This window comes from Pocillopora verrucosa, chromosome 6 (assembly GCF_036669915.1).
Source record: "Pocillopora verrucosa isolate sample1 chromosome 6, ASM3666991v2, whole genome shotgun sequence".
Taxonomy (NCBI): Eukaryota; Metazoa; Cnidaria; class Anthozoa; order Scleractinia; family Pocilloporidae; genus Pocillopora; species Pocillopora verrucosa.
In genome coordinates this window covers 19,826,178-19,853,885 of record NC_089317.1, presented here as the reverse complement: position 1 = coordinate 19,853,885, position 27,708 = coordinate 19,826,178, and the positions used below count along the sequence as shown (strand labels likewise).

Here is a 27,708-nt window from a genome sequence, read left to right as displayed (position 1 = left end):
TTTGTGAAAGCCATTTCTCTCCTGGCTGAAAAGAAACTGCCTCACTGTTTCACTCATCAGCTCTACACGTGTTTGATTGTCATAAGAGAGTGCTTCTGTGCAACTTATCAGGGGGTGTTTTTCAGGTGTCTTCTTGTCTCCTCAACACCCTACATTAATCAAAAAGCTACAGTATACACTGACATGGAAACACACCATATCACACCCTGAACCTGATGTTTGCAGAGATTGTAGAAACATTCGTTTCCAATGACTGGCAAACAAACACCAATATCTCAGTCTGTGTTGTTAATGCACATTAGTTGACCCATTTAAATTAACCACTGTACTACAACTGTACATTCAAACTGGGTAAGAATACTTACTGTGTTAACTTGTGTGGCAAACATGTAGTTATCAATAACTTCAAAGTCCTCAACATGTGTTATCAACAGTGCCGAGAAGTGGGAAAAATAGTCAGTTTTAACCACATTGGAATAGCCACCTGAAAATTGGAGGAAACAAAATTTAACCCGATGATTTTAGATATATGAAAATTCATATATTTGCACTGCGGTGGAGGGATGAAATTAAGAGATCCTCGCAGCTAAGAACACTACTGAAACGAGTAGTTGTAAATAGGACCTGAAAAAATTCAGGCCCGTACAGGATTTGAACTCATGACCTCTGCGATACTGGTGCAGCGCTCTACCAATTGAGCTAACAAGCCAACTAGGAGCTGGTCAATGAATTGGGTCCAAATAAACATCCAAGTGAATTCATATATTTGCACTGCAATTTAACCCTTTACACCCTAACATCAGCACAGGTATGCATATCCTTCGTACTATTCTCCATGTATTTCCTAAGGTTCTGACGAGGAAGACTTGTTTAACTATTAACCCTTTAACTTCCAGAAGTGATTGACATGTAGCTTCTCCCTATAATATCCATACATTATCCAACAAACAGGTAATGAGAAGACTCAAACTTATCAGGTAAAAGTTTATATCTTGATCTAACATCAAATCCTTATAACAAACGTACAAAGAAATGTGTAGCAGCTAGAAGGGAGAATTAACAATTAGATCTTGGGAGTTAAGGGTTAAAAGCTTCTTTTAGTTGGTGATCATTTCCTTAATTATCATGACCTTTGTAAAGAGAAATTAGATATTAGTCACTCTTATGGGTCAAAGGCTTATGTAAAAAGACAGTAAAAAAAAACTGTCTTGATCTGAAATAAATTTTATCCTATTGCAAACATGTATTTTCAAATTTACTCAAAAAGATCGCATAAAATTATGAAGAAAATTACAAAAAACAAGGGGAATAGGTGCCAGAGGAATAGTTGCTTGTTTGCTTTATGCAATCACTTGTTTCCAGCCCACTACATACTGCACTTTCAAGGCTGTGCTCTAGGAAAATTTTCAGGGTGCCCTTCGGGCACCTAACCATGACAAGTAGGTCGCCCAGCCTTCCAGGTTGGTTGCCCGAATAATAATTAATTGATTAATTAATTAATAATCCATTTTATAGTGGAATCAGTTAATAATTAACCATGAAAATAATAATTATTGAATTTAGCATTTTACTGTTGTCTTCTGGGATAGGCAGTATCTCAGTGATAATTATTCTTGCCTGCTTACGTATTTACTGACAATAGACAAGTTTAACTATATTTACGCAGTCACGTACTCTATTTTGGCGAACTTGTGATATAATGAAATCCTGTTATAAATTAACCACATACATGTTAAAACCGCTAAGAAAATTTCTTTGAAGACCACTAAAATAGGTTTCGAAACAAAAGGGTTCTTATATTAAAGTTTCATTTTCGTCAAATTTTGATCGAATGATTACAATTGCGAGCGAGTCGCCAAATATGGTGCTGATAAACATCTTGCATGCCACGGACGAAGCTAATTAAATAAACACAAATTTGCATAAAGAACGGTTTCGTTTTATCAATCACGCGCTCCATTATTGAAACTGTTGAAACACAAAAATTAAATATAAGCATCAACCACTTCAATAGAAAAATTAGATCTTCAACACATGCTTGTGCAAAATCGTGCAGTTTCTCACGGGCAAGTAAATAATTTTTCGTGCTAAATCATGTGAAACAATATTACATAACACACAGTGACAACTTTGAGCGTGAACAATTCTTGTTGTTGTCCTGCCAAATATTTTTTAGTTCTGCAAATGTCATCAAATTAGCAAGTAAAATTATAAAATGTTAGTTACAATCAGTTGCTCGCTTTATCGCGTCGTTCAATGGACAAGAAACCTGGGTCATGTACTATATTAATAAACCGGAAGAGAGACCACTGAAGCGAAACAAGACCCATGACCTAACTTAATATTTAACCTAAATGTACAGATCACACAGGCTATTGATTGCACTGCGCTTTCAGCGCTTTTGCTTTTCGGGCTAACGGGAGCCGGGGAGCACAATGGAGTTTCTTTTTGTTCCGTTCCGTACCATTTCTATACATTTGCTGGTTTCGTTTCGGGTTTTCACACAATCCGAAATCTATGCGCCCGGACAGGCGACCGCTTTTCTTTTTCAGTCGCCCGAGACCAAATGTTAGTCGCCTGAGGCGACCGGGCGCCGCTAGAGCACAGCCTTGACTTTATTCCCTTGCTGACTACTAAAAAAAATACCAAAAATACTGAAAAAAGTACTGAGTTTTGAGGGTCTTGATACTCAACTTGAACATCTTGAAACTTTACTCAAGCTTCCATCCTCACAGTAGTTCAAGAATCGAGGATTGAGAATTAAGGAGCAAGGATCAATTTTTGAGGACCTGTCAACCTACTTTTGAGTGGTACTGTACATCTCATAGATCATAGGCAAGAACCACTCAAAATGCATGCATTACTCAGATTATTTTATAAATAAGCATATAGCTGTACCTGCGTACTCTTCCCGCTCAATATATAAGGTGTTGGGATTGTCCCATGGAAGAATGCCCCTATTGTGAAAGATCATACAAAAATATTATGCATGGTTAAAGGCTACATAAAGTATAAGAAAAAACATCACAAGACAAAACAGACTTACCAAAAGTATGTTACAACATTCTCATCTTTCAAGTTCCAAGAGAACCCAAAATCAGCAGAATAGTACAGCTGTGAAATAAGAGGAGTATCTTGTCAGTCAAGTTTTCAAATATTGACCTATCTTATATCCCTTGCTCTACAAGTACTGTACCTTATACAAGTACCTCTCTGCCCTGGTACTGCTCATCTCTAACCAACTTTTACAAATATTGTAAGGTGTACATTAAAAGTAACATAAATTGTACTGTGCTTTAACCATTTCACCCCAAAGAGCACCACTTAACATAAAGTTTCACAACTTTGTGAATATTTGATGGATTTCCAAAATTTGTCATGCAAAGAACTGAAGTAACAACGTTTCCACCCCTCCAATCCAAGCACCATTGCAATTTTTCAACTTTTTTCTGGAATACACCTGGATTGTAAAACTAGTAACACCACAGTAGGCTGTGCTCTAAGAGTTTCCACCGAGGATCTGTCTAAGAGTATCAGTACTTCAAAAATTTGGCAGTTGATACATGTTTTATGTTTTCAGTTTTGAGTCAGTTCTCTTATATCTCCTTGATACTGTTAGTAGTTCCTCATGTTGATGTTTTTTATATATTATACTGGTCGCAAGCTTTCAAAGGGTGCATAGTACACTTCTGAGCATTAGTTGAAACCTTCCCAGTGATTCTGCTGCATAACTATAAAGCATTGGTTCACTCTTTGCACCCTAACATCAGCATTTATATTCTCCACACTGTTTGCTTTAAAATACCAGTGGCACTGACAAAGAGTATTTGTTTGACAACTGTAGGAGCTTCTTAAATTGGTAATTAGTTTTGATCCAAGGGTGAGACTGTCAGGAAAAATCCCAAGCCAGTCACTCTCAGGGGTTAAACCATTAAATTTCAACCTTTTCAACCCTTGGAGTAACCAGCATCTAATTACTCCTTAAAAGAAATAATCATTAACATAAGCCGCTTTGATTGTCAAATGAATTCTCCTTGTCTGTACAGCAAGAAATGTATAAGAAGAGTATGGAGAACATGGATGATGAATATTAAGGTATTATGGGTGCAGAAAACATACCTTTTTGGCTGATGCATCATAAGCTACAACAACATCTTTAATGGTTGAGTGGAAGGTGATTTCATCTGCAACAAATCCAACACTGCTGTTTATAACAGTCTGACAACTCATCTATGTGCTGTAAATCATCTTGTGCTGTCTGTCAACAAAGAGATACTGAAAGGAAAAAATAAAATTTCACATAAATCACACTATCTGATCCAATCAGTAGATGACACAAGTTACTTAGTACAGTATCTTCATCAGTAACTCTGATGAAACTTAGCTCTGTACAGACAAGAAAATGTGACTCCACCACCACTGTAGAAGGTTTTATAGGCCACATCTGGCACAATAATAATAGATCACAAATTGAACACAGCTATCAAGATTGAGATGAGTTTGCTCTTTATTCTTATCTTTGCCAAGGGATTTCCTCCAGATTCTCCCTGTTTTACAGTATCTACTCTTAAAAATTTCAACCAATAAACTTTAACTCCACCTGAAAACAGTGGACAAAAAAAGCAATGTCTCAGATGTCCACTGTTAATATCACCACAGGGCTACACAAAACCTCTCTGCCACACCTAGTAATACATGCAGTAACAAAAATGGCCAATTTGATAAATTTCCTCAAACCAAGTGAATGTCCCACCCTTCACTTACTCTTGTATTATCCAAAGGAGAAGTATAAAACATGTCAATGCGTGCAAATCCATTTGAAGTCCTAAACGAGCCAGTACGATTCACAAAGCTTTGACCATAGTTCCGAGATATCCACACATGACTGTTGCTCCGCAATGTAGGGATAGGATCCCGCATTAACACTACGATGGTATCCCTGTGATCTCCAGCCCAATGCACGTAGGCATGGTAATGACTGTCATTAAACCTAAACTGTTAATAAAAAAAAAATATATGTCAGTGGTCCATAAAAATAAGAGTATATAACAAAGTATCCAAGGTTTCTTTAAAGACAAAGTTTTAACCCTTTTACTTCCAAGATCTGATTGCTATTTCTCCCCTTTAGCAGCTACACATTTCTATGTTATTGTTTCAAACATTGGTTTCAAGAATTCAGTGTTAGATCAAGATAAAACTTCTGCCGATAAGTTTGAGTACCCAGTATTCTTACGACTTGTTTGCCAGACAATGCACGAATTATAAAAGGGAGAATTAACATGTTAATCACATCTGGAAGTTACAAGGTTAACCCTTAAACTACCAAGATCTGATTTTCAACTCCCCCCTCTAGCTGCTACCCCAATGCCCCCCTCTTGATCAGATCTTGGGATTCAATGGATTAAATGAAGTACTTCAATAAAAGCTGATTACCAACAGTCTGCTACTGCTATGCTGTTGTTTGTTAAGATTTTATTATTTGCAAGACAAACTACATGCTCATTGCTGCACAATTGTTCTACCGTCAGCAGCCACTTACAAAAAAAAACAATCTGAGTCCTTGCTTGAGAAGTCCAAATCTTTTATTTTAAAAAGGTTTCCAAGTTAAAATAATTCCAAATTACATGTAGCTTGTTCAGTATTTTTTCTTTAATTAATCATTTCACTCCCAAGATCTGATTGTTAATTCTCCCCTCTTACTATTACACATTTCCTTGTTATCAGTTACAAGAAATTGGTGTTGGATCAAGACACCAACTTCAACTTGATAAGTTTGGTATTCTCATTACCTGTTTGCTGGATAATGTATAGATATTATAGGGAGAAGTTACATGTTAGTCACTTCTGGGAGTTAAAGGGTTAAGGACTGTAAAGTAATGTTTCTGGAACAAAGGAAAATATAAAAGTAGTGTAAGTTAAATTGAATAATGTTTAAATTACAGCCTTTTCACCTCAAATATATTCAACCACATTAGACAAATGGTTCCAAAGAAATTTAATCTTTTTTACAATTACCATAAAATTCATACTCAGACTATTCAACACTTTTGGCAATTCAACCATGTTAAAAATGCACGAGAGAAACTGACCTCAACACAATAAACTCCATTCTGAAATATTAAAACTTTTGCCATTTAAAAGTCCTGTCTTTTTTTTAAGAATTTAGTAAATCGTTACCCAATGTAATGTTCATCAACCCTTCACAAAATTCCACTTTGCTTGCACTCTGTTTCCTATCTCATCTCTAGAGAGAGCGGTTTTTATCCCAGCTAATGTGTTACCAACCCTGCATGACTCCTTCTAATTAATTATCAAGTTACATTTCTTTTGTAAATTCTTTTCTCTCACATTTAAATAAACATTGCTAGGCACTCAATGATCTCCCATGCAGTTTCTGCTCTGTTTTAATTTCACACCAAGGCTCCTGTTTTGCTTTTAAGGAATTGGTTGTTTAGTTTTTGTTTTGATGTTACATTAGCCAGACTCTAACTCTTAGGAAAAGCCAGCTGCCACTCTCTCCAATGAAGAGAAGAATACTTATAAAATCCAGTTTGAGTAAAACCTACTTGGGGTATGACAAGATTCTACATAATCTAAAAAACAGATTGTTTACTTTGTAGTATTTCACAATCATACTGAAAGTAAAATGATTGAAAATATAAGTCCTCAAAACTTCAGGTGATTAAAACATATGCCATGGAAAGCTTCATTTTGACAGAAATAAATTTTACATTATAAAGCAGAATGCGTTTTGGGAAATTAATTGCTTTAATCGAAATACAACGATACAGCTGAAACATCACTTTCTTCTTTTGAGACATGCACAGTAACATATAGTTTATAATACAAAGACTGGAGACAATGCTGTGTTTTTTTCCGCTGAGCCATGACACTTAACTTTTGTAACTGTTTCATTAGATTTGTTTCAAAAGATAGCTGATTGTCAAACATACATGTACTGCATAGAATTCTTCAACTCTACACGTAACGTTCAGCCAACAATAGAAACCGAAGTGCAGCTGATAAAGAAATGCGGTGAGACACAACATTACTGATTAAATCAAGAAATTCTTTCAAAACATTATGTAATAATTTCTTTGGCTCCCTATAGGGGCACAAAATATGCTCTAGAATTTTGGAGATAAAATGTAAAAAAACTTTGACATGGTTGGAGTCTTGATAAGCTTCCCTGAAGCCTAATCCTTTAAAATCTGAAATTACATACAGTATGGTGATAGTTCAAGATATCAGATAACCAAACACACACATACCTAGAATAACATTTCTTTTGTAATAGAAGAACTTGAAATTGGTGCCAAACCTTTCCTGAGCATATTGCACCACCCAAGTGTAAGTCAGAGACTGAAACTAATAAGATCCAGACTTTCCAGTTAAAAGAACACACAAGATGTGCATTGGATCTTGTGAAACCCTAAACTGGTTCACCAGTGTTTATTGCCCCTACTCACACAAGGGTTGTGCCCTCAAACCAGAGCATAGACACCAAAAGGTAACAAAGCATATTCCTAACAGCAACCTAAAAAACTGTGCTTGAATGAAGCTTTACGTATTTGAGCATCCTAAATGTTTAAAATGGTTCCTCTATGAACAACAGCATCATCAAAAGCTTAGAAGACTGACAAAAGAGTATGATATTCAAGGGGAGAGTGACATCACAGACTTTAACCAGTTTTATTGCTGTGTGGTCTGAAACAAACTTAAAACAAACATGTGGATCACTGGCACTGGAAAACGTTTAGGTTGTAATTACCAAACAAGTGCGATTTGAAAACATTTTCTACCACCAAGCATATGTGATCATTAAACCATCAATTTTTGTGCACGTTTCAAAATCAAAACCGTCTTTAATTAAAAGTATTGAAATCCCCAACCGAAAAGACTAGCCACATACATCGTATGCAATTCCCTGCCAAAAACTGTCACATGTAAAAGTTAATACAACCCAAAATATGTGCCGGAGTGCTCTGATATTTTTTTCCCTTTTGGACAATTGGCCGCTAAAAAACGGCTTCGGTGCGAAACTCACAAGAAATTCACATACTTGATCAACACTGCAACATTATTATCGCCAGAAATAACTCTAAGCTGAACGAGTCTGTACAACAGTGGAGAAATATTAATAATCACAACCGTTCAGAACTACCTGACAATAAAATTTAAGATCTTCAAGGTCCCCAACATTCTCTGCTCCGACAAATATCGCCTCCAATTTTTGATCAGTGAAGGGTCAGGAGAGTTCGCATTAAAATTTGTTTTTTGGTTATGAACCACACTGTACTTTATGTCAAAGCTAGCAGACAGTGCAAAAACCTCGACGACGATCATTGACTCATATATGCCATTTTTAAAATGCCCCATAAGTTAAACATGAGCACTAATCCTTTTGTTAGAAATGTAACTATCTGGATAAGTAACTTTAAAGGGTGTTTGCATGCAGCCGATGACATCATAGTTTTTTTAATAATTATATTGCTTTGACAAATCGCGTTCTGTCCCGAACGCTTGGGAAAGTCTCTCTAACTCCGCCAACACATTAGTTTTCGACAATTATTTTAAAGAATGAACCTTTTTTAACAAAAATTCTTACTCCACGTGATCGTCGGGATTCAATGTCGGGAATCCACCGATCGACGAACTCGTCGCAAGAATTTCAGGTTCCTCTTTGTTTCAGCACTGAACCGAGGTGGTTTCTTCGGATTCAATCTTCAACAACTTTTTTCGACAGAGCTCAGGCCAGCGGTTTGGCTTTTCTTTGTACGAACAAATGTCTTTGTTTCTAGGTTTTCTTCAGCCGCCTTATCCGAAATTCCCCCACATTCTGAAGGCCATGGAGAACAGCAAAAGTCCGAAAATTTCCCAACACAGACCCGCTTCCCATGTTTCGGTGAGAATGAGACTGAGTACTGGGTACGAAACGGTCAACCTCACGTGATCATATACGTTCATTCTTTTGCCCTCAGCGGCATCGCGCCTGTTACGATGACAATGCAAAACAAAGTCTTTATTTTTGGTAAAGCAAGTTATGATTGGTGGCCGTGCCTTTTCCAACAGACAGTTTTCCGGGTCCAGTTTTGCCATTGGCAACAACCAGAACATGGTTAGACACTAACAAACTTGTGAGCACGGAAACACAGCTGATTTCCTATTTATCCTGGCGTCCCATTTTTGGCTTCACTCAGCACCAAAATTGATTCAGTGAATCAGTTAGAGACCTTACCAGGACTACTAAAAAGTAATGGGGCCTATATGACTTTTAAAACCATAGCAAATAAGATTCCTTTGCTTAGGGCCTAGGTTCTAAGGTCCCTTCTAGAAAAGCGCGAGTGTTTGAGTTGACAAATCAGCACGTACGACCGAGGCCTGCTATAGCAGGTGGTCCCAAAAGTTTGATGTATTCGTTCTAATATCTATTGGAAACATTTAAACAGGCCGGCCCAGTTCAAACTAAAGCTGGTTTAATAGGGGGCCTGTAAGCGCATCGAAATATTTTTAATATATCTTTGGGTACGGGTGATTTGACGCTAGTTAACTGAAATTCTCAGCGCGTATATTCAATAGATATTCTGTTTGAATGAGAGTTCTTTTTCAGTATCACCCAGCAAGTACTCCTATCAACAGTCACAAATTTTTCTGCGCCTTACTTGAAACGGCCTTTATCGCTGCCCGTCCATGCGTATGAACGGGCTTGTATCTATTTATGCAGTGAGACGGACCGGCAAACAAAAAAACAGAGTTTAGCACTGGTTAAGATTCTTGGTTCTTCAGAAGCAAATTACATAGGTTATATGATTCTGTAAAGACAGTCGGTCACCCACGGGGAATGGCGGCGTGACCGCTTCATAAGGGTTCCGTTTATTAGGGGTATTATAGAAAACCATAAACAACGCCTCTTTGACCTCTTAACGTACAGAATCTCTTACTTTGGTTATGGAAGAGAAACATGAATTAACAATTACTTGAAATACTATTTTTAGTTTTATTTGAGTGGTTCCGCTTTCTGTGACGGTTCAATACAGGTGGAGGGCAATACAAACAGGCCGTTGGGACTTCGTAAAGGGTGACCACGACCGCTTAATAGAGGTGAAAATTACAGTGATTAAGGGGAAACAAAATAGGGACTTTGACTACTGACCGCTTAATATAGGGTGAAGTTGAAGTTGAAGTTTTTCCCTGATTTTTTCCTCTCCTATTGAGGCTAACCCAGCCGGACAAGGATGTTGTATTGAAAGGTGTATTCCGTTACTAAAATTAGCTTGTTATTTGCTAAAATCAAGCGTGATATTGTTTACACGAAACGAGAGGACACGTTAAAGAGTCAAGGAATATGTCAGTTTATGCGACAAGAAAGAGCTTTGTAATTGTTCTGACTATCATTTGGTCAGATTCATCAATATCTATTTATTCCATTTGGAAATAGCTTTCATAGCCATAACTCAGTATACAACCTTCTTTTTTTTTGTTTGGGAGATATGAAAAATCGCTTTTGAAAAGAAAAATCACAATAATACACTTAATACTCGTCATCAACCCCTTTAGGCTGAAGAGGAAGGCCATCAATATCCTAATGCTTTGGTTAGTGATCGGAGATGTCGACCAGGAAAAAATACAGGGTGGTTGTGCTAAACTGTCATTACCAAATTTAGATGTCGTGGCAGGATATTGTTTTAATTGTTCCTAAATCTATACAAAGGTTTCTTGTCCCTAAGATCTGTTGGAGCTTCTTCTTGATATTGGATGCACAAAATTTAACTGCTTTTTAAATTCAATAATTTGCTTTCACGTCCATAGCTTGTACCAACCACTCTGTTAATTAAGATTCATCTTAGGAACGAGTGAAAAGGTGGGGCCAGCAAGGGAAAATTACATTTAGGGAGGGCTCAATCTCAAAAACCCAGCTTACGGATTTTTCCCTCGCCCGCTGTTTTGCACTCCTTTAATAATTTCGGGCCTTGTAAAAGTAAGACAATAAAGATCCTTGATGAAATAAGGTTTTTGAACCGGTGAAACCCTAATTTGGTCTACGGTAAGTTAGTCTTTAGAGCTAAAAGAAAAACAACAAAAAGTCATTTAAAAAGTCATTTACTTTCCTCTTTGTAAGTCCATTGACATCTGTTTTATCAAATCTTTACCGTTTAGTGGCAAGCAACCCTTCTGATGGTGTCTTTTACTGCTTGTCTCACCTCTTGGATTTTCCAGAAGTAAAGAATCGGGTTCAGAGATGAGTTGAACACAACAATAGACAATGCTATGTTATAGACGAAGTCAAGAATTGACGAATGTAGTTTGGTGAAGGCAAACAAAGCAAGGACAATTGCAAGTGGAAGATAGCAAGTCACTAGCGCCATCTGCAATAACAGTGAGAAGGAAACTGTCTTTTTGTATCGAGGTGTGCTTAGGAGAGTTTCTTCTCCAGATTTGTTGGGATTTCCCTGGAGAGTATTGTGTGCCAACCGTCTCTGGTGTCGATTAAAAGCGATATAAATTTTTGTGTAACAGAAAGCAGAGACAATTAAACACAATACCATTACGATGCTAACTAATCCTACAGCGATGTGGTAACTTACTAAAAACAGCATCGAAAGGATAACACAGAAAGCCCACAGTATGGTCACCAGAACACGAACGCGTCTAAGTGTAACCACTTCTCTGTACCTCATAACCAGCAACAGGGCAAGAAGTCTTTCCACGCTTATTGCGGTTAATGTTGTCAATGACATGCCACAAAATATTACACCTGCGATACGGATCAGTGTGGCTATAAGCGGGCAAATGTTAAGGGATTCTGATGTCATCATATAAGTAAGGTAGAAGGGCTGCAGAATGAGACCCACGCAGAGATCTGTGCTGGCAAGACAACAGAATAGCAATTTCGTTGTTGAGCGAACTGAACACTTACGCAATGCAACGAGAATGAGAGCATTCCATGTACATGCAGTTATACTCAAGCAAATATTTAGCACAATAAGAAACAGATGCAGTTCTCTTCCCAACGACGTATTGATGCAAAATTCTGTCTGATTCGTAGTGTGTTTTCCATCCTCAGATAGATTTGCCATATTCTTGTCTTGAGAACAAATTTATTTGTGTTTCCTGAGCGGCCTGTTGGCGTAGACAGTGTTCTTAAAATTCCCAAGGATGCGGATATCTTAAGCAAGATATGTACTATGATCTTCGGTACTAAATACGTTGGAGCTGTGATTTCTAATAACAAGGAAAAGGAATTCATTCAGATACTGGGATAAATCATACCACAATTGAAAAAAATGACCCTCAGATTTCACCAAAATTGAAGAAGCTAATTGAAACCAGTTATGATTCAGCGATCACTTGAGATTCTAAACTGAGCGAAATCAAAATACTGATTGTGTAATAACTGATCTCATGACCACATGCAAATATTTGAGTTGACTATTTGCGAGATATTCCACCTGTGCGGATATGCATGGCTAAAGCGCGTTTGGTCAAGAATTAGAACATTTTAAGCGAGCTGGGGTTCTAGTGGATCAAACTATTGATACTGAGTCTACTGAAACAAAATGACAACCGCTTTTACTCATTTTCAAGCTAAATTACAAGTTCACTGTCCCTAAATAAACTTTACCTGTCCTTTAGTGTTTTAGTTCCGTCCTGGAAGTATTTTCCTACATTTGTTCTCTACTACTGAGGTTAACCAGTCTGGATGAGGATAGTGTCACGAAAGATGCATTCATCTACTAAATTACCTTCAGTGATATGGTTTAATTAAAATCACGCGTAATATTGGTTATCTGAAACAGGATGACGCACAAAATTTTAGGGCCAGAAAAATATGTTTGCGAGACTCACGGCAGCTTTGTAAGTGAGATCAGATACCATATTTAGCCAGATTCATCAATATCTATTTTTTTCGATTAGGATCCTGTTAAATTATAACATTCCTAGCCATTAACTCAGTATCGTACCCTCATTTCGTTAGGACGAAATAAAAATCGCTCGGAAAGAGGAAAAAATCACAGCGGTACACTTTGTACTCGTGATCAAAGGCCAAAGAGAAACTCCACAAATATCTTAAATTAATGTTTTGGTCGGTAAACTGAGATGACTATCAGACAAAAACAAGAGGGTTGTATCATACTGCAATTATCAGATTTGGATATCATGATAGGATATTGTCTTTGAAATATATCCCAAATCTGTAAAAAAATTTAATTAAACCAGGATCTGTTAGATTCTCCTTCCGAAATTGCGTTGAAAACTTAAACTGCATTTTTAGCTCAACAATTTTCCATCTCCTTCATTGCCTGTGACAGCCGCCCGGTTAATTTATTGTAGGGACAAATGGTGGGGGGAGGGAGGGAGGGGATAAATATTGGTGGGAAGCAAATATCAAGAACCCTTGTAGGGTTTTCCTCGTCCGCTCTTTGTTTTTCCTTCAACAAGTGTGAGCCATGTATAAGTGAGACAAGAAAGAATTTAAGGTATGAGGACTCTTGATAAAACAAGTATTTTGAACCTATACAATCCTGAATTACTCCACAGGAAACAGCTAAATAAAGACTTCTGGCAAAAAGTCAGGTAAAAAGTCATTTCCGTTTCTCTTTGTTAATCCATGACATCTGTCTCATCCCATTTTAAGCGTTTAGTGACCAACAAGCTTTCTCATTGTGTCTTTTACTGCCTGTCTCACATCTCGGATCTTCCAGAAGTAAAGAATCGGGTTCAGAGTTGAGTTAAACATAACGACCGACAATGCTACGAACCAAGCGAAATCAAGAAGTGACGATCGTACTTCGGTGAAGGAAAACAAGGCTGCAACAATTGCAAAGGGAAGATAACAAGTCACTAACGCCATTTGCAATAACAATGAGAAGGAAACTGTCTTTTTGTATCGTGGTGTGCTCAGGAGAATATCTCCTCCAGGTTTTTTGGAATTTCTCTGGGGGGTATTGTGTGCCAACTGTCTCTGGTGTCGGTTGAAAGCGACATATATTTTCGTGTAACAGAAGACAGAGATAACTAAACACAGTACCATAATGATGCTGACCATTCCTACAGCGACGTAAAAACTTACGAAAAACAGCACCGAACTGATAGCACAGAAAGCCCACATTATAGCCACCAGAATGCGAACGCGTGTTAGAGTAACTACCTCCCTATACCTCATAACCAGCAACAGGGCAAGAAGTCTTTCCACGCTTATTGCGGTTAATGTTGTCAACGACATGCCACAAAATATTCCACTTGCAATACTGGTCAGTGTTCCTAGAAGACGGCAAACGTTAGGAGATTCTCTGATCACCAAATAAGTAACGTACAGTGGCTGTAGAATGAGACCCACACAAAGATCTGTGCTGGCAAGACAGCGGAATAGCAATTTCGTTGGGGGGCGAACTGAACACTTTTGCAATGCGCCAAGAATGAGAGCATTCCACGTAAATGCGGTTATACCCAAGCAAATATTTAGCACCACAAGAAACAGATGCAGTTCTCTTCCAAACGACGTATTGATGCAAAATGCCTCTTGATTTGTAGTGTGGTTTCCATCCTCAGATCGGTTTGCCATTTCTGTGTTTGATAACAGATTTATTGGTGTTTCCTGAACCTGTTAGCGAAGACAGTCTTTTTCAAACTTCAAAGGCCGAGGATGTCTTAAGCAAGATTTGAAAAATTCTCTTTGGACTTCTTTTTATCTGGAGCTGTACTTGTGAGTCCTAACAATACAATAAAGGAATTCATCTACTGAGATACTCAGCTTAATTGTGCCACAACTTAAAGAAAAACTGATGGCCTTTAAGTTTCCACCCAGATTGAAGAAGCTAATTGACTTCAGTTACAGTTGGATCACAAGGGGTTTTGAACCAAACAAATTCAAAATACCAATTCTGTAATAGCTGAGCAAATGCAAATGTTTGGTTTGAATTTTCGCAGACACTTCTAATATGTCGTGGCTGCGCATTTCGTCAAGAATTAAAACATTCTTGGCGAGTTAGGGTTCCAACGAATCGAACTGACCATATTGGATCTACTGGAATAAAAACATCCGCCTGTCAGTGTTTGCTTATTTTCATGCCAAATTAGAAATTCGCTGTCGATAAATTTACCTTAGCTGACCTCTAATGCTTCAGTCCTGTACATAAAGTTTTTTCCTTGATTTTAATCTCTTCTTTTGTGGTCAACCCAACCGGACAAGGATAGTGAACACGAAAGTTGTATTCAGTTATCAAAATAAGTTTGGTATGCGTCACAGTGAAGCGTAATATTGGTTATACGTGACGAAATAACGCAATAAAGGGCTAGAGAAATTAAATTGGTGCGAGACAAACGAGAGCTTTGCAAGTGTTATACCATTTTTGGTCAGATTTACTGAATACCTTCTTATACAATTTAGGTACGGCTTTCAAAGCCCTAACTCTCAACTTCACTTGATAGGGGTCGTTTGAAAATATCGCTCGGCCAAATAAAAAACCGCAGCAATCGACACTTTTTAGTCAAGATCTAAAGGCCAAAGAGAAACTTCATTGATACCCTAAATTTTTGGTTGGAGATCAGAAATGGCGATTAGGAAAATACAAGAGGGTTGTATTGAACTGTCGTTATCATCTTGGATATTGGGGTATGGTGTTGTTTTTGTATTCTATCTCTGTAAATACAATTTTCTTGTCTCTAGATCTGTTGAAGCTTATGCCCAAAATTGAATACACTTAGTTAAAATGCGTTTACACTGCACTAATCTGCTTGTTCATTCATAGCCTGTACCAGTCACTCAGTTATTTTACCATGGGAACGAGTGAAAATGTGGAACGAGCGTTGGGGAAAAAATGGATGGGGAGCTAAATCTCACAAACCCAACTTGCAGATTTTCCCTCGTCCGCTCTTTGATTCTCCATGAGTTATTTACATGCTGAAAATAACTTAGAAGAATTTAAGGTATGAAGGTCCTTGATTGTCATGAGTGTTTGAACCGATGCAATCCTGGTTTGGTCCGAAGGAAATACGTATTTAGTGCTAAAAATAACTTGAAAAAGTCATTAAAAAATGATTTGCGTTCCTTGTCAGATATATATATATATATATATATATATATATATATGCACTATTCTAATTTGAAAATAATTCTAGGCTTTTTTTGCAGGGAAAAAACTCTTCAACTCAACATCCGTGGCTCTGAATATAGCTCTATAGCATAATATGCAAATGAAACGTGTTGTGTGATATGATAAACGTTTTCGTAAATTGAAGCCATTTTGCCCTCTAGAACCCTAAATTCAATGAAGAATATTATTTTTCATCAATGACTTTTGGCGGTGAAACTTTGGTCCAGTTTTAGCCTCAATCAAGCCTCGAAAATATCAGTAGCAGATATTGAGAAGGCCATCATAAAAAGCTCCTTGAAAATGTTTCCGAAGTATTGACAAGTCTATGGAAATTGCTATAATATTAAAAGATATTTTGTAATGGTACAGCGTTTGATAGCAGAGTGCTTCTTTTTTCGAAGCAGACGAACTCTACTCACGACAAGAAGAAAAAACCAGCTTTCTGAATTTCAATAGGGGTATAGAATGGTCCCATTCAATTTAAAGGTGCTCGAAAAATATGGCCTTTGCTCGAATTGCTCGCAAAAATTATACGGGTGCTCGATTGCTCGTGCTCGCAAAATTTTTGCAACTGCTCGCATGCTCGCATTCTCGTTAACATGTGCTCGATTGCTCGAAATTTCGTTAATTCTGATTTGTAGCTATTTTTTATACATATGTAAACGATAAATCAGTTATGATATGGTTGTAACAAAAAGGTTGAAACATCCTTACCTCTGGCTTCAGTCTTTCTTCAACAGTTCAACCCGTAACTATTTTGGAGGCACTGTATGTATTATCGGGGAAACGCACCAAGCTCCATGACAAGCATTTCGTTTATTGGTTTATTCTTTATCATATTTCATCGTCGCAGGCTTTCTGTTCGAGAGAGGTACAGTTCCGCAGTTCAAATGCAAATACGTGATCTTCCATCTAGTCACTTGTTTCTTTACCAGGAAATTCTGATATAATTAAAGAGTAACTGACGCCAAATTTTTCCCCTTTTTTTTCGTCTCAATACATTCCTCTTAGGTTAAAGAATCCTAAATGGACAAATAAGTGATATATTGTGCGAAACCAAATTTTCTACAAATTTTTTTGACGCTTAATCGACGGCCATTTTGAAAACGGTCTGATCCTGGTCACGTGATGTGTACGTCACACGTGTGTAAGTCAGTGAAAAGCGTCGTGTCAAAACCTGAAAGTAACAACTTCGCCCTCGCTGTCTAACCGTTGCTAAAATTTACGAGCGGCAAAAAAATAAGATTTGTTCCATTCTGATATAGGCCACCATTTAGAGACTATGAAATACGAAGTGAGAAATAACAATCGAAACGCGAGAGATCGCATGTCTTTATTCAGAGCCACAGGTAATTTGCACGCCATTCCAAACAGCTGTAAAAAAAAAACATAATCCAATAATTTTTTCCTCTCAACCATTATCGAGTCCTATACTTAAAGCGATGTTTTTTAGTCCAAGCCGAAAAGTATTTAACTTTAGATTTTGTCCGATGTATAACACTGTGACCTTAGACCCATCGGTTCTGAAGTGAGCGTGACTAAGCGCAAATTGTTTTTGCGTATTGTGGGAGGTCGTCATCTGGTTTTGTGAACTATACTCTTCTTCCACGTTCCGAAAATGTACAAGATTTATCCTTTCTTTGTTTTTTTTTTCAACGGAGACTGGTGAGCAGCACAAAGGAAGACTACTTGCTGTTGTAACTTTTTGTTTATTTCTTTCGACGCGTTTCGTCTCTAATTGAGAGTTGTCCAGGAATGATTACAACGAACATTGAGTTGCATATATAGCATATTCGTGTGTCTAAGTTTAATTAACTTCCAGTGGAAGTGAATAATAACAGAGACATGCTGTAAATGAATGTTACAAGAAACGCCTTGTTATGAGCGTCACACTCGAGCGTTGTTTCTCATTTTCGACCGGAAACATGATGAAATCAAACCTGTCCGAAAGGTCACTCATTTCAAAAATGTACTACTGTCAGCTGAGTGAACAGTAATCACGCTCGTTTATTGTAAACAAAACAAGCCGACAGCCTGAGAAAGGAAACCATCAAAGCACATGTCATGAGACTGCCTAGCTCTCACCGTCTAAAACGCAGTGCTTTGGTTAAAATAAGGAACCGAGTCAGCGACAAACTCGTGCTACGGAAATAACAAGCACGAATGTTTCTCAAATAACGACCTCAACTTTAAAAATATACAAAAACAAAGAAAACGAAAACCAGCATTCAAACCAGAGAAGCGCTGAGTAGTGATGTTTTGTAACAAAACAAATGCAGACGGAGTCAGTCTTCACCAGTTTCCTCAAACCCTGGATGATGGACAATACATCTGACTGTTCCAATGTAACATCCTCCAAATCTTTGTCTTTGACCACATCTACTTCTTGGCAAAAGACGTTTTCTTTCTCCCTTCACATTGATTAACAGTTTCCACACTGACACCTCGTAATAAAAAATCAGTAAAGTAGCCATTTTTTTCACGATGTTGAATAGAAGAAATAGAGAGCACAGCTCGTATGATTGGTTTCACCAAAAGGAACAGTTATCACCTCTGTAACTGTCACAAACGTGGGAGATAACTCAAACTTTAGGATAAACAATAAGTCAATATTAAGAGGATGTTCAATTCTACATGTGCGAATGCTATTTTTTGCTACATCGTGTTTTAAAGTAAAAGCCGAGAAATGTTAAATCGTTCGCCAAATTCGACACAGGAAAACTTAAAGCCGATTCATATCGCGTGGAAACGTGTATAATCCATCCAATTCACCGCCACAAGCATGTAAGCTTATATTTTCAGTCCGTGAAACCTTAGCTTCGGAAAGTGCGTGCATTTAGCGTAGCAGAGAAACACTTCGCTCCCATGGTATTCAAGAGTCAAGCAACTAATTTTCAGATACTTTATTTACAAGCGTAAATGCACTCACCAATCTTGCCTTTTTGATTGAGGCGGCCGCAGCGCGCGGGCCCATGATCCTCTTCTGAATCTCGCGCTCTGTTTCAGGTTCGTCCTGACGGTTGAAATCGCGAGGGCCTGATTTCACCAACAGATTCATAAACCCTTTCATTAATATGTTCACCTTCAATCGAGGCCTTAGAATCTGAATACTCAGACCCCGAAATCGAACTGCTTTCACTCGAACTACTATCTACTTCTAATGTACACACCTACTTAATGTACATACGTGTGACGTATAAGATCACATGATCAAAAATGATCAAAATCGAAGCGTTTACGGCTTATGACTCACGAAGCTGCATTTAGGACAGTTTTCCTGAAGAAAAAAGACACAAAGAGGCGTTCGAAGCACCTTGCATCTCTTTCAATGTGTTACCCGAGGCATTTAGATGGTGTTCCGAAAAAGTTACCTTTTTAGCCTTTAGTTACCCTTTAAGAGGAAGCTCAACATGACGGGACATGATGGGACATGACATGACAACAGCATGAAAGAAAAATAATAAAATTGTGCCAACAAACTAAAAAGGAACCAGGATGGCGAGGAATCGAGAGATAGCATTTTTACCTCGTGGTATAAGTCAGTATGACGTCATACAATGAGGTTTAGGTATGGAAGAAAAAATTCACTCACTCCCTCCATTCTCTGATCTTTTAGACAACTAATTTATGCATCAAAACTTGGATTAAATGCGTTATCTCCTGCCACCTCTGCTAGATTTACCCCTATCCATATGCCTTCTATTCAAATATCTGGAGGGAGGGATGGTACAAGGCCGCCTTTTTTGCCTGAGTACAAGCATGGAGTCATCATGGAGTGATTCAAAATGGCGTTTGTCGACGGGCCATAAGCTAAAATGATCTACCTTGTTTTCCCTTCCTTTCCCTCCATCCTTAATCAAAATATATCGTTGTAGACCTGAAAAACGAACAGGAAGTGTGCGTAAAAATACTAAACTGGAAAAAAAGGGCTTTAAAGTCGTATACCGACGATGACGACGGTCCTACGATCAATATGGAAATATTTTGTCGCATCGTTCGTTAAAATCATCAAGATGATTTTTCTTTCTTTTTGTTTCTTTCTCGATCACAATACACATTTGTAGACCTCACAGACGAAGAGAAGAGGTGCGGAAGAATGTTTAACCAGAAAGAAGCGGGCAACAAAGTCTTAAAATTGACGATGACTACGCGGTTAACAGTCCTAGCGATAGAAGTGTAAAGTTGATTTTCGCTTATCCGTTTGGCTGCCATTTGGCCATATTTTACACATATTTGGCGGCTGATTTACCATATTTTTAGTTTCTGCAGATTTAAATGGATGTAACTTTTCTTTTTGTTACGAAATTCGGCTGCGTGAATCTCGTTGGTCAGAATATCAACCCCCAGTTGAATTTTATAATTTGCTTGAGTGGCTATTGAACTATCAACATCAATTTTTCCTTCCTTCTACGATATCTTTTTTTACTATTTCCCTGTCAATTTATCTGAATTTTAGATAAACATTGCCTTGAAACCTCGTGTTTTGTCTGTTGTTATTACCCATAGTGTTCCGGCTAACGCTTTCAATTAAATGGTCATTTTAGGGTAAGTCACGCAATATTGGGAGGAGATGGATCTCACCATTTGATTGAAAAATTAAGAAATATCATCAGGTAGATCTAAGGATAGTATTTCTTAGAAAATGTAGCTACCTGCTTCCCTCCTCTCTTCCTTTTTTAAGTCAATCGCCAGAATTTTAATTTGTTCGTCTCCCGTTCTCTATAGCTAACAATTGAACATCTGCCTAAAATTATAAATTCCAAGCGAAATAAATCCTTTATTAAATTGGAATTTTCTGCATCGATTTCCTGTTACGTGACACTGAAATCCAACATTAATTTGCGGCAGAATTATGTCAATCATGACGCACTGGCACTATGCATATAGGAATATTTGAAAGGCATAAACAATTCCGTCTTGGGAAACTCAAATACTCAACTTCCTTCATCACTACGTCAAGAAAAGGTATAAAGAGCGTTTAATCCAAATATAATGAGACCGTGAGCTGTATACTTTATCATACTTGGCTGCTTAATCATGACAATTTCATATGTATTCAAGTTTTTAAGACCATATCGGACATGCGGCTTATATAGAGTGAAAATGTCCGCTGTAAGAAAAGAGTTCATCTTATGATTTAATTTATACTACGAAGTAATGTAACAGAGAAAACGAGAATAAATTCATTCAAAAGAGCAGAACTGTCCAATCGTGTCCTTAACAGCTTTCCTTACTTCTCTAATCTTCCAAAAGTAAAGAATCGGATTAAGAGAGGAGTTGAGCATGATGATAGATAGTGTCATTTCCCAAGCGAAATCACGCGAAGGCGAGATTACTCCAGTTATGGCGTACAGGGCAGCAACGACGCAGAATGGAAAATAGCAAACTATTAATGTTATTTGCAGCCACAATGCTGCTGACACTGATTTTTTATACCGCGCCAAGTTCAGTGGAGGATTTTCTCCGTCAGTTCTACACGAATTTGCGTGCATATTTAACTGCGCTATTTGAATTTTGTGAAGGCGAAGTGACAGGTAGATCTTGGTATAGCAAAAGGCCGAGGTTATTAAACAGATAAACATTGCAATACATATAATTCCTACAGTCAAGAGGTAGTCGACTTCGAACATCGCTGCAGTAACACCACTCGTCGGCCAGAGAATAATGACAAATAGACGAGCTCGCCTTAAAGTCACGGTCTGCCTGTATCTCAAACCCAGCATTAGCGCGAGAAACCTGTCCACGCTTATAGCAGTCAAGGTCGCCAGTGATACCCCACAAAAAATTCCACTTGCAATGCTTGTCAATCTTGCAGTATAGTAACAAGTGTTTGTATGACGCGAAGACATTAGATAAGTGATGTAAATGGGCTCAAGGATAAGGCCTACGCAAAGATCAGTGCTCGCCAGACAACGGAATAACAGCTTTGATGATGGATGAAAAGAGCTTTCTTTCTCAAGGGCTTTGAGGATCACAATATTCCAAAGAAATGCAGTCAGGGCCAAGCAGATGTTTAATCCCGCAAGAAACATGTGTTGGTTTGCATCATACAATCCATTTATGCAAAAGACTCGAGTTTTCGTGATATTTTCCACGCTCGTGTTCGCCATCTTGATTATTTCAAATCGGTGTCACTTGTTCCAATCTGTCGGGTTACTTGATCGACACAACGTCCCCTTTTTAAAGACCAGTTTTTGTGATAGTGCTCGAGTTGGTAGTTACGATGACGCAACCTTAAGCAATACCTTTGCTGATGGTTAGAGAAAAGATAAACAAATATGAGTATTAATCTGAAACATTCCAGTTAGCATACGCATTCAATTCAAATCTAATATTCATGTCATAACGTGCTAGGTGGGAAGCACCGCCCTCATCGGCAGGTTGAAACGAGTAGTGCAGGTCTTAAAACTAAACCGATGTCATTAACTTCGTTTTTTGACGCATTAAACCCTCGCTGGCTTGCTAAAAAATTCAAAATTTGATGGATCTTACGTGTGCAGTTTTTGATTGTCATTGTGACCGCCTTTGGTTTCCTTTATTTCAAAATTTGTGACGGTTTTGTTAGCTTGTGGAAGTTTGCTGAGGTTTTACAGTGACTTCACGGCCTCTTTCGATTATTTTTTTCATTAATTTTGGATACAGAGGAATAGGAAACCTTTGTGCAAACAATTAAAACGAATGGAGGGCCAAGATGACACAATTTGATTCCTCTGAAAAGGTAAATTTTTCTGAAGAGAAATAAACACAATAGAGAAGACAAAGGCAAGTGGTCCTTTGAAGGAAAAACACAATGAATAATGACCAAAAAGTGAGTGAAATAACAAAAAACAGCTCAAGACACCAGACGTAACAAAACGAAGCATTCAGAATTAAAATAATTCGAAATAATAAAAAATAGTACAAGCCGAATTCCCTCGACAATTGAAGAACAATGATACCGCTGTTAATCTGAAACTTGCAACAGTCGGGAAGTCGGCAAAATGTGCAAATTCATGATCATGCACAAAATTTTTTTTTTGGTCTTTGCTTTGAGGGGGAGTGACAGAAGAAAAAATTTCACTTCTTCCATTTCAGTATCTTTATATTTAAAGAGTTGTTTCTTTATCAGGGTAAATTTTACAAAAGCGCTTCGCGTAAGATCCAATTCAGAACAATAGCTATTCGAGGAGACTCGTTTGTTAAAATGGTTGTTTACATCTTAAAAAAAAAAGGAAAAAAAAAAAAACCTACTGTTGTGATATTAAGTTTCAGTTTTTCATTTTCTTTTTATCAATGGCTTTATTTATGACATCGCGGTAATTCTGTTTCACTTATCTCTTCCGATATTTTGACATGAGTTGATAAAGAAATTGAAATTGTTGACGAAATTCGGCCTTTATTTCACTGAGACAATTTCCCTCCAATATTCGCAGCTGTACAAATCGAGTGACGATGATGATTGAAGTTTGGTGGTACTTTAAAAACATCTAAGATGTATTTCAATTAGTAGTTTTTATTTTAGCGGGCTCCAACCTTTCGCAGAGGTTTCTCGCAACTTTCTTTTTCCCATTTTCTTTGCCTAAAGAACAAAATTATTATGCAATTTACAGCGCATGCAGCAAGAGTCCTTCGTGTCATTGATCATAACTCAAGTTTGTCCCACTCGCTGCCTTATTGTTTTTGATAATGTTTGGCGGGTCGTGAGATTTTTCAGGCACAGCATCGTACTAATTAAAACCTTATATTCCTACAGTAGCTCTTCATTGTACTGAAAGATTCCTTACTAATTACCCTCATAACTTTCAAAAATTACCTGTAGGATGAGATTTAGTCTCGAGCCGTTTTCTCTGTGTTATCAAGTCGAACAAGGCGTCAATTTACAGAATGAAAGTTTAATTTAACAGCACCTGAATGCAGCTGCTATTTACACTGTTATATTAGAAGTCTCAACAATAGTCTTCATTTAAATCATTTATTTCTGACAGATCGGTCGGCAATGTTAATTCTATTAAGGTGAAAGCTATTCCATTGAATTTTCTCACTCGAAATTAAAAAAAGTTGACCAAACGTAAATCGAAAATCGATTCTAATACAATACGTGCAACATACTTTTTTTCTCAAATTAAACAAATAACTGGTGTAAAACTCATAATGAAATGAATAACTGCTTCACCATTCTCCATCTCCAGTTTAACTTGAAACGTTATTTACAAAAGCTTTCCTTGTATGTATTTACAAACGACAGGCTCAAAATGTAAAATTAAAAAAAACGCGCGCACAGGGAGCGGCGCCCGTTGAAGAGCGCCGTAGGTTGCGAAGTTTTCAATAGAACATAACAGATAAATACTACATTTTTAAGATATCAGCGGACTTATAGATGACAAGATTTCATGATTTTGGACAATTAACATGAATTTTCATTTGATTTGTTGTGAAGAATTATTTTGAAAAGGTGTCAAGAACTGACAGATAGTGTGGAACGAAAATGTTTGCATTGCACTATCTTGAGAAGTGAGTTCAACGACCTTGCACCGGCTAAAAGATCCCTAGCACTCACCATCAAAATCAGAACTAGAAAAGGAAATCACAAGAAAAGAACCGGAACAAGAAATGTTCTGAATGTTGTGGTTTCGTATATTTGTCAGTAGTAACGGCAAAGTAACCGTGGTACCAATAACTGCCATTCGATCCAACCCTTCACAATGACATTTTAGAGAATTCTCAATCCGCTCTCTCCTATGAGTGACCAAGACAGAATATCTCTTTATTGTTAAATGCAATATCAATCAGGCAATAAGTGACGAGAATAAAGAAATATATCAATGAAAGGATTATTAATTGATCCAATACCAAATTATCTGTACTAACATCATAAAAATTGCATGGAAGACAGTAAGTAGAATTACTAAAAAGATTTTGGGAAGGATATGATATGAGATGTTTCACGCCACTCAATCGAAAAGCGCTCTATCACTGAAACTGGCGATTGCTGATGCATTCATTGCCTAAAGGTTATCTTTCAGTTGCTGAATCTATTGTTCTCCAAAGTGATATCTGAAAGTTAATAAAAACTACTCAATATCAAGTAGCCTTTAATTGGTAATCCAATGACTTTGCGGTAAAAAAAATGCTGTAAAGAAAATGTGACTTCAATTATGAAGAAGTAGAGACATCTGTTCGACGGAGGGTGTAAATGACTATATACCTGAGGGTGTACCGAAGTTATATCTCGTAGGGTATACTGAGGCTACATTCCGAGGGGGTATACTGAGGCAAGATCCGGGAGGGTACTCTGAGGTTACATCCCGTAGGGTATATTGAGGCTAGATCCCGAAAGGTATACTGAGATTATATCCTAGAGGTTATAATAAGGCCATATCCCTGTGGGTAAATTTCGGTTACATCCCGTAGGATATACTGAGGTTACATCCCCAATAATGCTAACTTGAGCCTGTTTTAGTATAGTGGAGACGATCAAAAATAATTTGAAACAAGGAGTAATAGTTACAATTAAAAACAAACACTGACGAGGTAGTGAAAAATAAGGCCAACGAACTAAACTCTGAGAAAACATTCAAAGAAACTAATAAAAAACGACTTAAAAATTATCTGGCTAAAATTACGCAACGAATCATTATATTTGTGAACAAGTGCTGCACTGAAAACTTACACTTGGTATAAATGCGTGTTCATAAGAGTCGATTTAGGACTTTGCGCATAGGTTATTCAAACGTCACTGAATCACCATCACCAACAATAGCCTTTCCCTGTTTTTCGCTCGGGAGAGTCTAGTGGAATACACAAAAAAATTACGCTTGTTCGGCAGGCAATTGTCAAGGTTACTCTCGCGCAGATGATTATACTGCACTATCGATCAAAAGAAAGGTTAAATGAGAGGTGCTAAGGGACTGGGACGTCATCAATTAACGTTTCACACTCGCCTGTTCGACCGGTTTTCTCTCAGTGATCAAGGGCCTGGAACACCGGGCTCTACAGAAGCCTTTCTCGGAAAGCTAAAAATTGCTTCGTGGAGCTTTCTACCCCAGCACACGCAGTTTGACGATCAGAAACCCTTTTTTTTCCGCGTCGACAAGACTGCCACAACTATACATTACCTTATCGAGAAAAATACTCCCAATGTTTTTTCGGCCTTGATTTGCACAGTGCTGCTAATGTATTATTGAAAAATGCTGATATGTTTCATCCAGTCAATAAACAGACGCGTATTGGCTATAAGCCCCTTTTAAAAACCAAATCCAAAATGATTTGGCAAAACTGAAACGTCAATATTTCTTCTTTCAGCTTCAGGGGTGGTATTTTCTCCTCTAACCATTACCAAATGTGATATCTTGTAAATAAAAGACCTTGTCCTTTTGCTTGTGAATGAAATGAATCAAACGAATTTGAAGAACTCACTTTAGAAATGGAAAAACGTTAAAAAAGACTGAACTGACTCTGAATAAATTCTTGACGAGTTATCTGTAATTTGTTTCTGCGATGTAAATAAAAACTTTACCAACTAAGTGGTGCAGCTGTGAATTTCCTGTCTGTTTGGATGAAAATCATTTACCTCAAAAGATTTCAAAGGGTGATTCCTTCTCAAGCGGAATTTCGCAGTATTCTTGATTAAATGTTAGATAAAAAAAAAAAGTTAATTAGAAAGCTGTCTTCTGTAATGATATGAAGCTAGAGCTTGCTCGGCCAGATGGCGGTTTTTTGTTTTTCAAAACTTATGTATGCATTCCTTTGAATTCTAGTGGCAAAACATGACGGAGCTTTTAAAGTTCGTCGTGTTATATAATTTACTTTCCTGATTGGAAATCTTCATGTTGCCTTCTCTGTTTGAATAGTACAACGCAAGTCATATAATATTTTATGAATGCAGATACGAATAAAGCTTAATTGTTTGTTCTGCCAGTCATCTGATTGCGTTTCGTCGCTTTTTGTATAACATTAATTTGGTGTTCCAGTCAAAATGCCGACATTGTTTACTTGCCCAAGCCAAATCTCAATTCCGGCGTTCCTTAATTTTTCGAGAATCACATTCTCGCCCACGATCACCCAGGTCAGGTGTCAAACGTTGGGCATGCGCAAATGGATCATTTTTTTGGCTGTGCGCCCCTAACTGCAAAGAATACGAAAGGAAAACATAAGAAACAACCCCTGTCACAGAACGCTTATAAAAAAAATGATATTTTGATAAAATCTTCAAAAGGAAAAAGATTTTCCAAAATGAAGTTTGCTTTATTTCATGCATTCTATTAGCGAACTATTTTGTTATAAGCTTTATTGAAACAGGCGTACATTTACAAATGACCGTAAATTACCAGCTAATATGGATACTTTTAACTCCTGTAGAAAAGTGTTGTTCTGGCGGTCTAAAAGCACATGTCGGGCTCCAATGATTTTTGATCGCCCCTGGAAAATTGAATTAAAATTTATTCGTATCTGAATTCATAAAATTTTATAAGCTTACATTATTACTAAAACAAAAAAGGCAACATGAAGATTTTCACTCTACAAAGTAATTTATAAAATAAAACGAATTTTAAGAGCTCCGTAATGTTTTGCCACAAGAATTCAAGAGACTTCATATATAAGTTTAGAAATTCAATTAAAGCAGCCAGTTTTCGTA

The 27,708-nt window shown here is 37.4% G+C and overlaps 4 protein-coding genes across 7 annotated transcripts in view; all 4 read right to left on the bottom strand.

The window, feature by feature from the left end:
• Nucleotides 1-4,990, bottom strand: part of LOC131792493 (sortilin-related receptor) — a 48,018-nt gene extending 43,028 nt beyond the window's left edge. Inside the window, exons 1-5 of the mRNA XM_059109876.2 lie at nucleotides 4,765-4,990; nucleotides 4,120-4,275; nucleotides 3,047-3,114; nucleotides 2,899-2,957; nucleotides 366-484 (exon numbers count right to left, since the gene is read on the bottom strand). Coding sequence (XP_058965859.2) covers nucleotides 366-484; nucleotides 2,899-2,957; nucleotides 3,047-3,114; nucleotides 4,120-4,230 — 357 coding nt within the window. The 5' untranslated portion in view covers nucleotides 4,231-4,275; nucleotides 4,765-4,990. The remainder of the gene's footprint in view (nucleotides 1-365; nucleotides 485-2,898; nucleotides 2,958-3,046; nucleotides 3,115-4,119; nucleotides 4,276-4,764) is intronic.
• Nucleotides 4,991-11,095: 6,105 nt separating this feature from the next.
• Nucleotides 11,096-12,215, bottom strand: LOC131793879 (melanocyte-stimulating hormone receptor-like). Its single transcript, XM_066169031.1, has one exon. The coding sequence runs from the start codon at nucleotides 12,075-12,077 to the stop codon at nucleotides 11,154-11,156; it is 924 nt and encodes a 307-aa protein (XP_066025128.1). The 5' UTR covers nucleotides 12,078-12,215; the 3' UTR covers nucleotides 11,096-11,153.
• On the bottom strand, nucleotides 12,087-17,164 carry LOC131793650 (melanocortin receptor 5-like). 4 transcript variants are annotated; one of them, XR_010718021.1, is made up of 3 exons: nucleotides 16,809-17,164; nucleotides 12,623-14,711; nucleotides 12,087-12,222 (listed from the first exon to the last, which is right to left on the bottom strand). XR_010718021.1 is itself a non-coding variant. In XM_059111105.2 (2 exons), exon 2 carries the CDS (start codon nucleotides 14,561-14,563, stop codon nucleotides 13,640-13,642), a length of 924 nt encoding a protein of 307 aa, XP_058967088.2. In that variant the 5' UTR covers nucleotides 14,564-14,711; nucleotides 15,102-15,253; the 3' UTR covers nucleotides 12,254-13,639. The 4 variants fall into 4 exon arrangements, 1 of the variants encoding a protein (XP_058967088.2); XR_010718020.1 differs by lacking the exon at nucleotides 16,809-17,164 and adding an exon at nucleotides 15,102-15,253; XR_010718022.1 differs by lacking the exon at nucleotides 16,809-17,164 and adding an exon at nucleotides 15,112-15,217.
• A 4,113-nt stretch (nucleotides 17,165-21,277) lies between these two features.
• On the bottom strand, nucleotides 21,278-23,933 carry LOC131793157 (melanocortin receptor 4-like). The gene is made up of 2 exons (XM_059110566.2): nucleotides 23,887-23,933; nucleotides 21,278-22,344 (listed from the first exon to the last, which is right to left on the bottom strand). The coding sequence occupies exon 2, from the start codon at nucleotides 22,202-22,204 to the stop codon at nucleotides 21,278-21,280; it is 927 nt and encodes a 308-aa protein (XP_058966549.2). The 5' UTR covers nucleotides 22,205-22,344; nucleotides 23,887-23,933.
• Between the last annotated feature and the right edge of the window lie 3,775 nt (nucleotides 23,934-27,708).

Excerpts from the sequence above, each read along its gene's own strand:
- LOC131793157 (XM_059110566.2), bottom strand. The coding sequence starts at position 22,204 with ATGGCGAACACGAGCGTGGAAAATATCACGAAAACTCGAGTCTTTTGC.
- LOC131793879 (XM_066169031.1), bottom strand. The coding sequence starts at position 12,077 with ATGGCAAATCTATCTGAGGATGGAAAACACACTACGAATCAGACAGAA.
- LOC131793650 (XM_059111105.2), bottom strand. The coding sequence starts at position 14,563 with ATGGCAAACCGATCTGAGGATGGAAACCACACTACAAATCAAGAGGCA.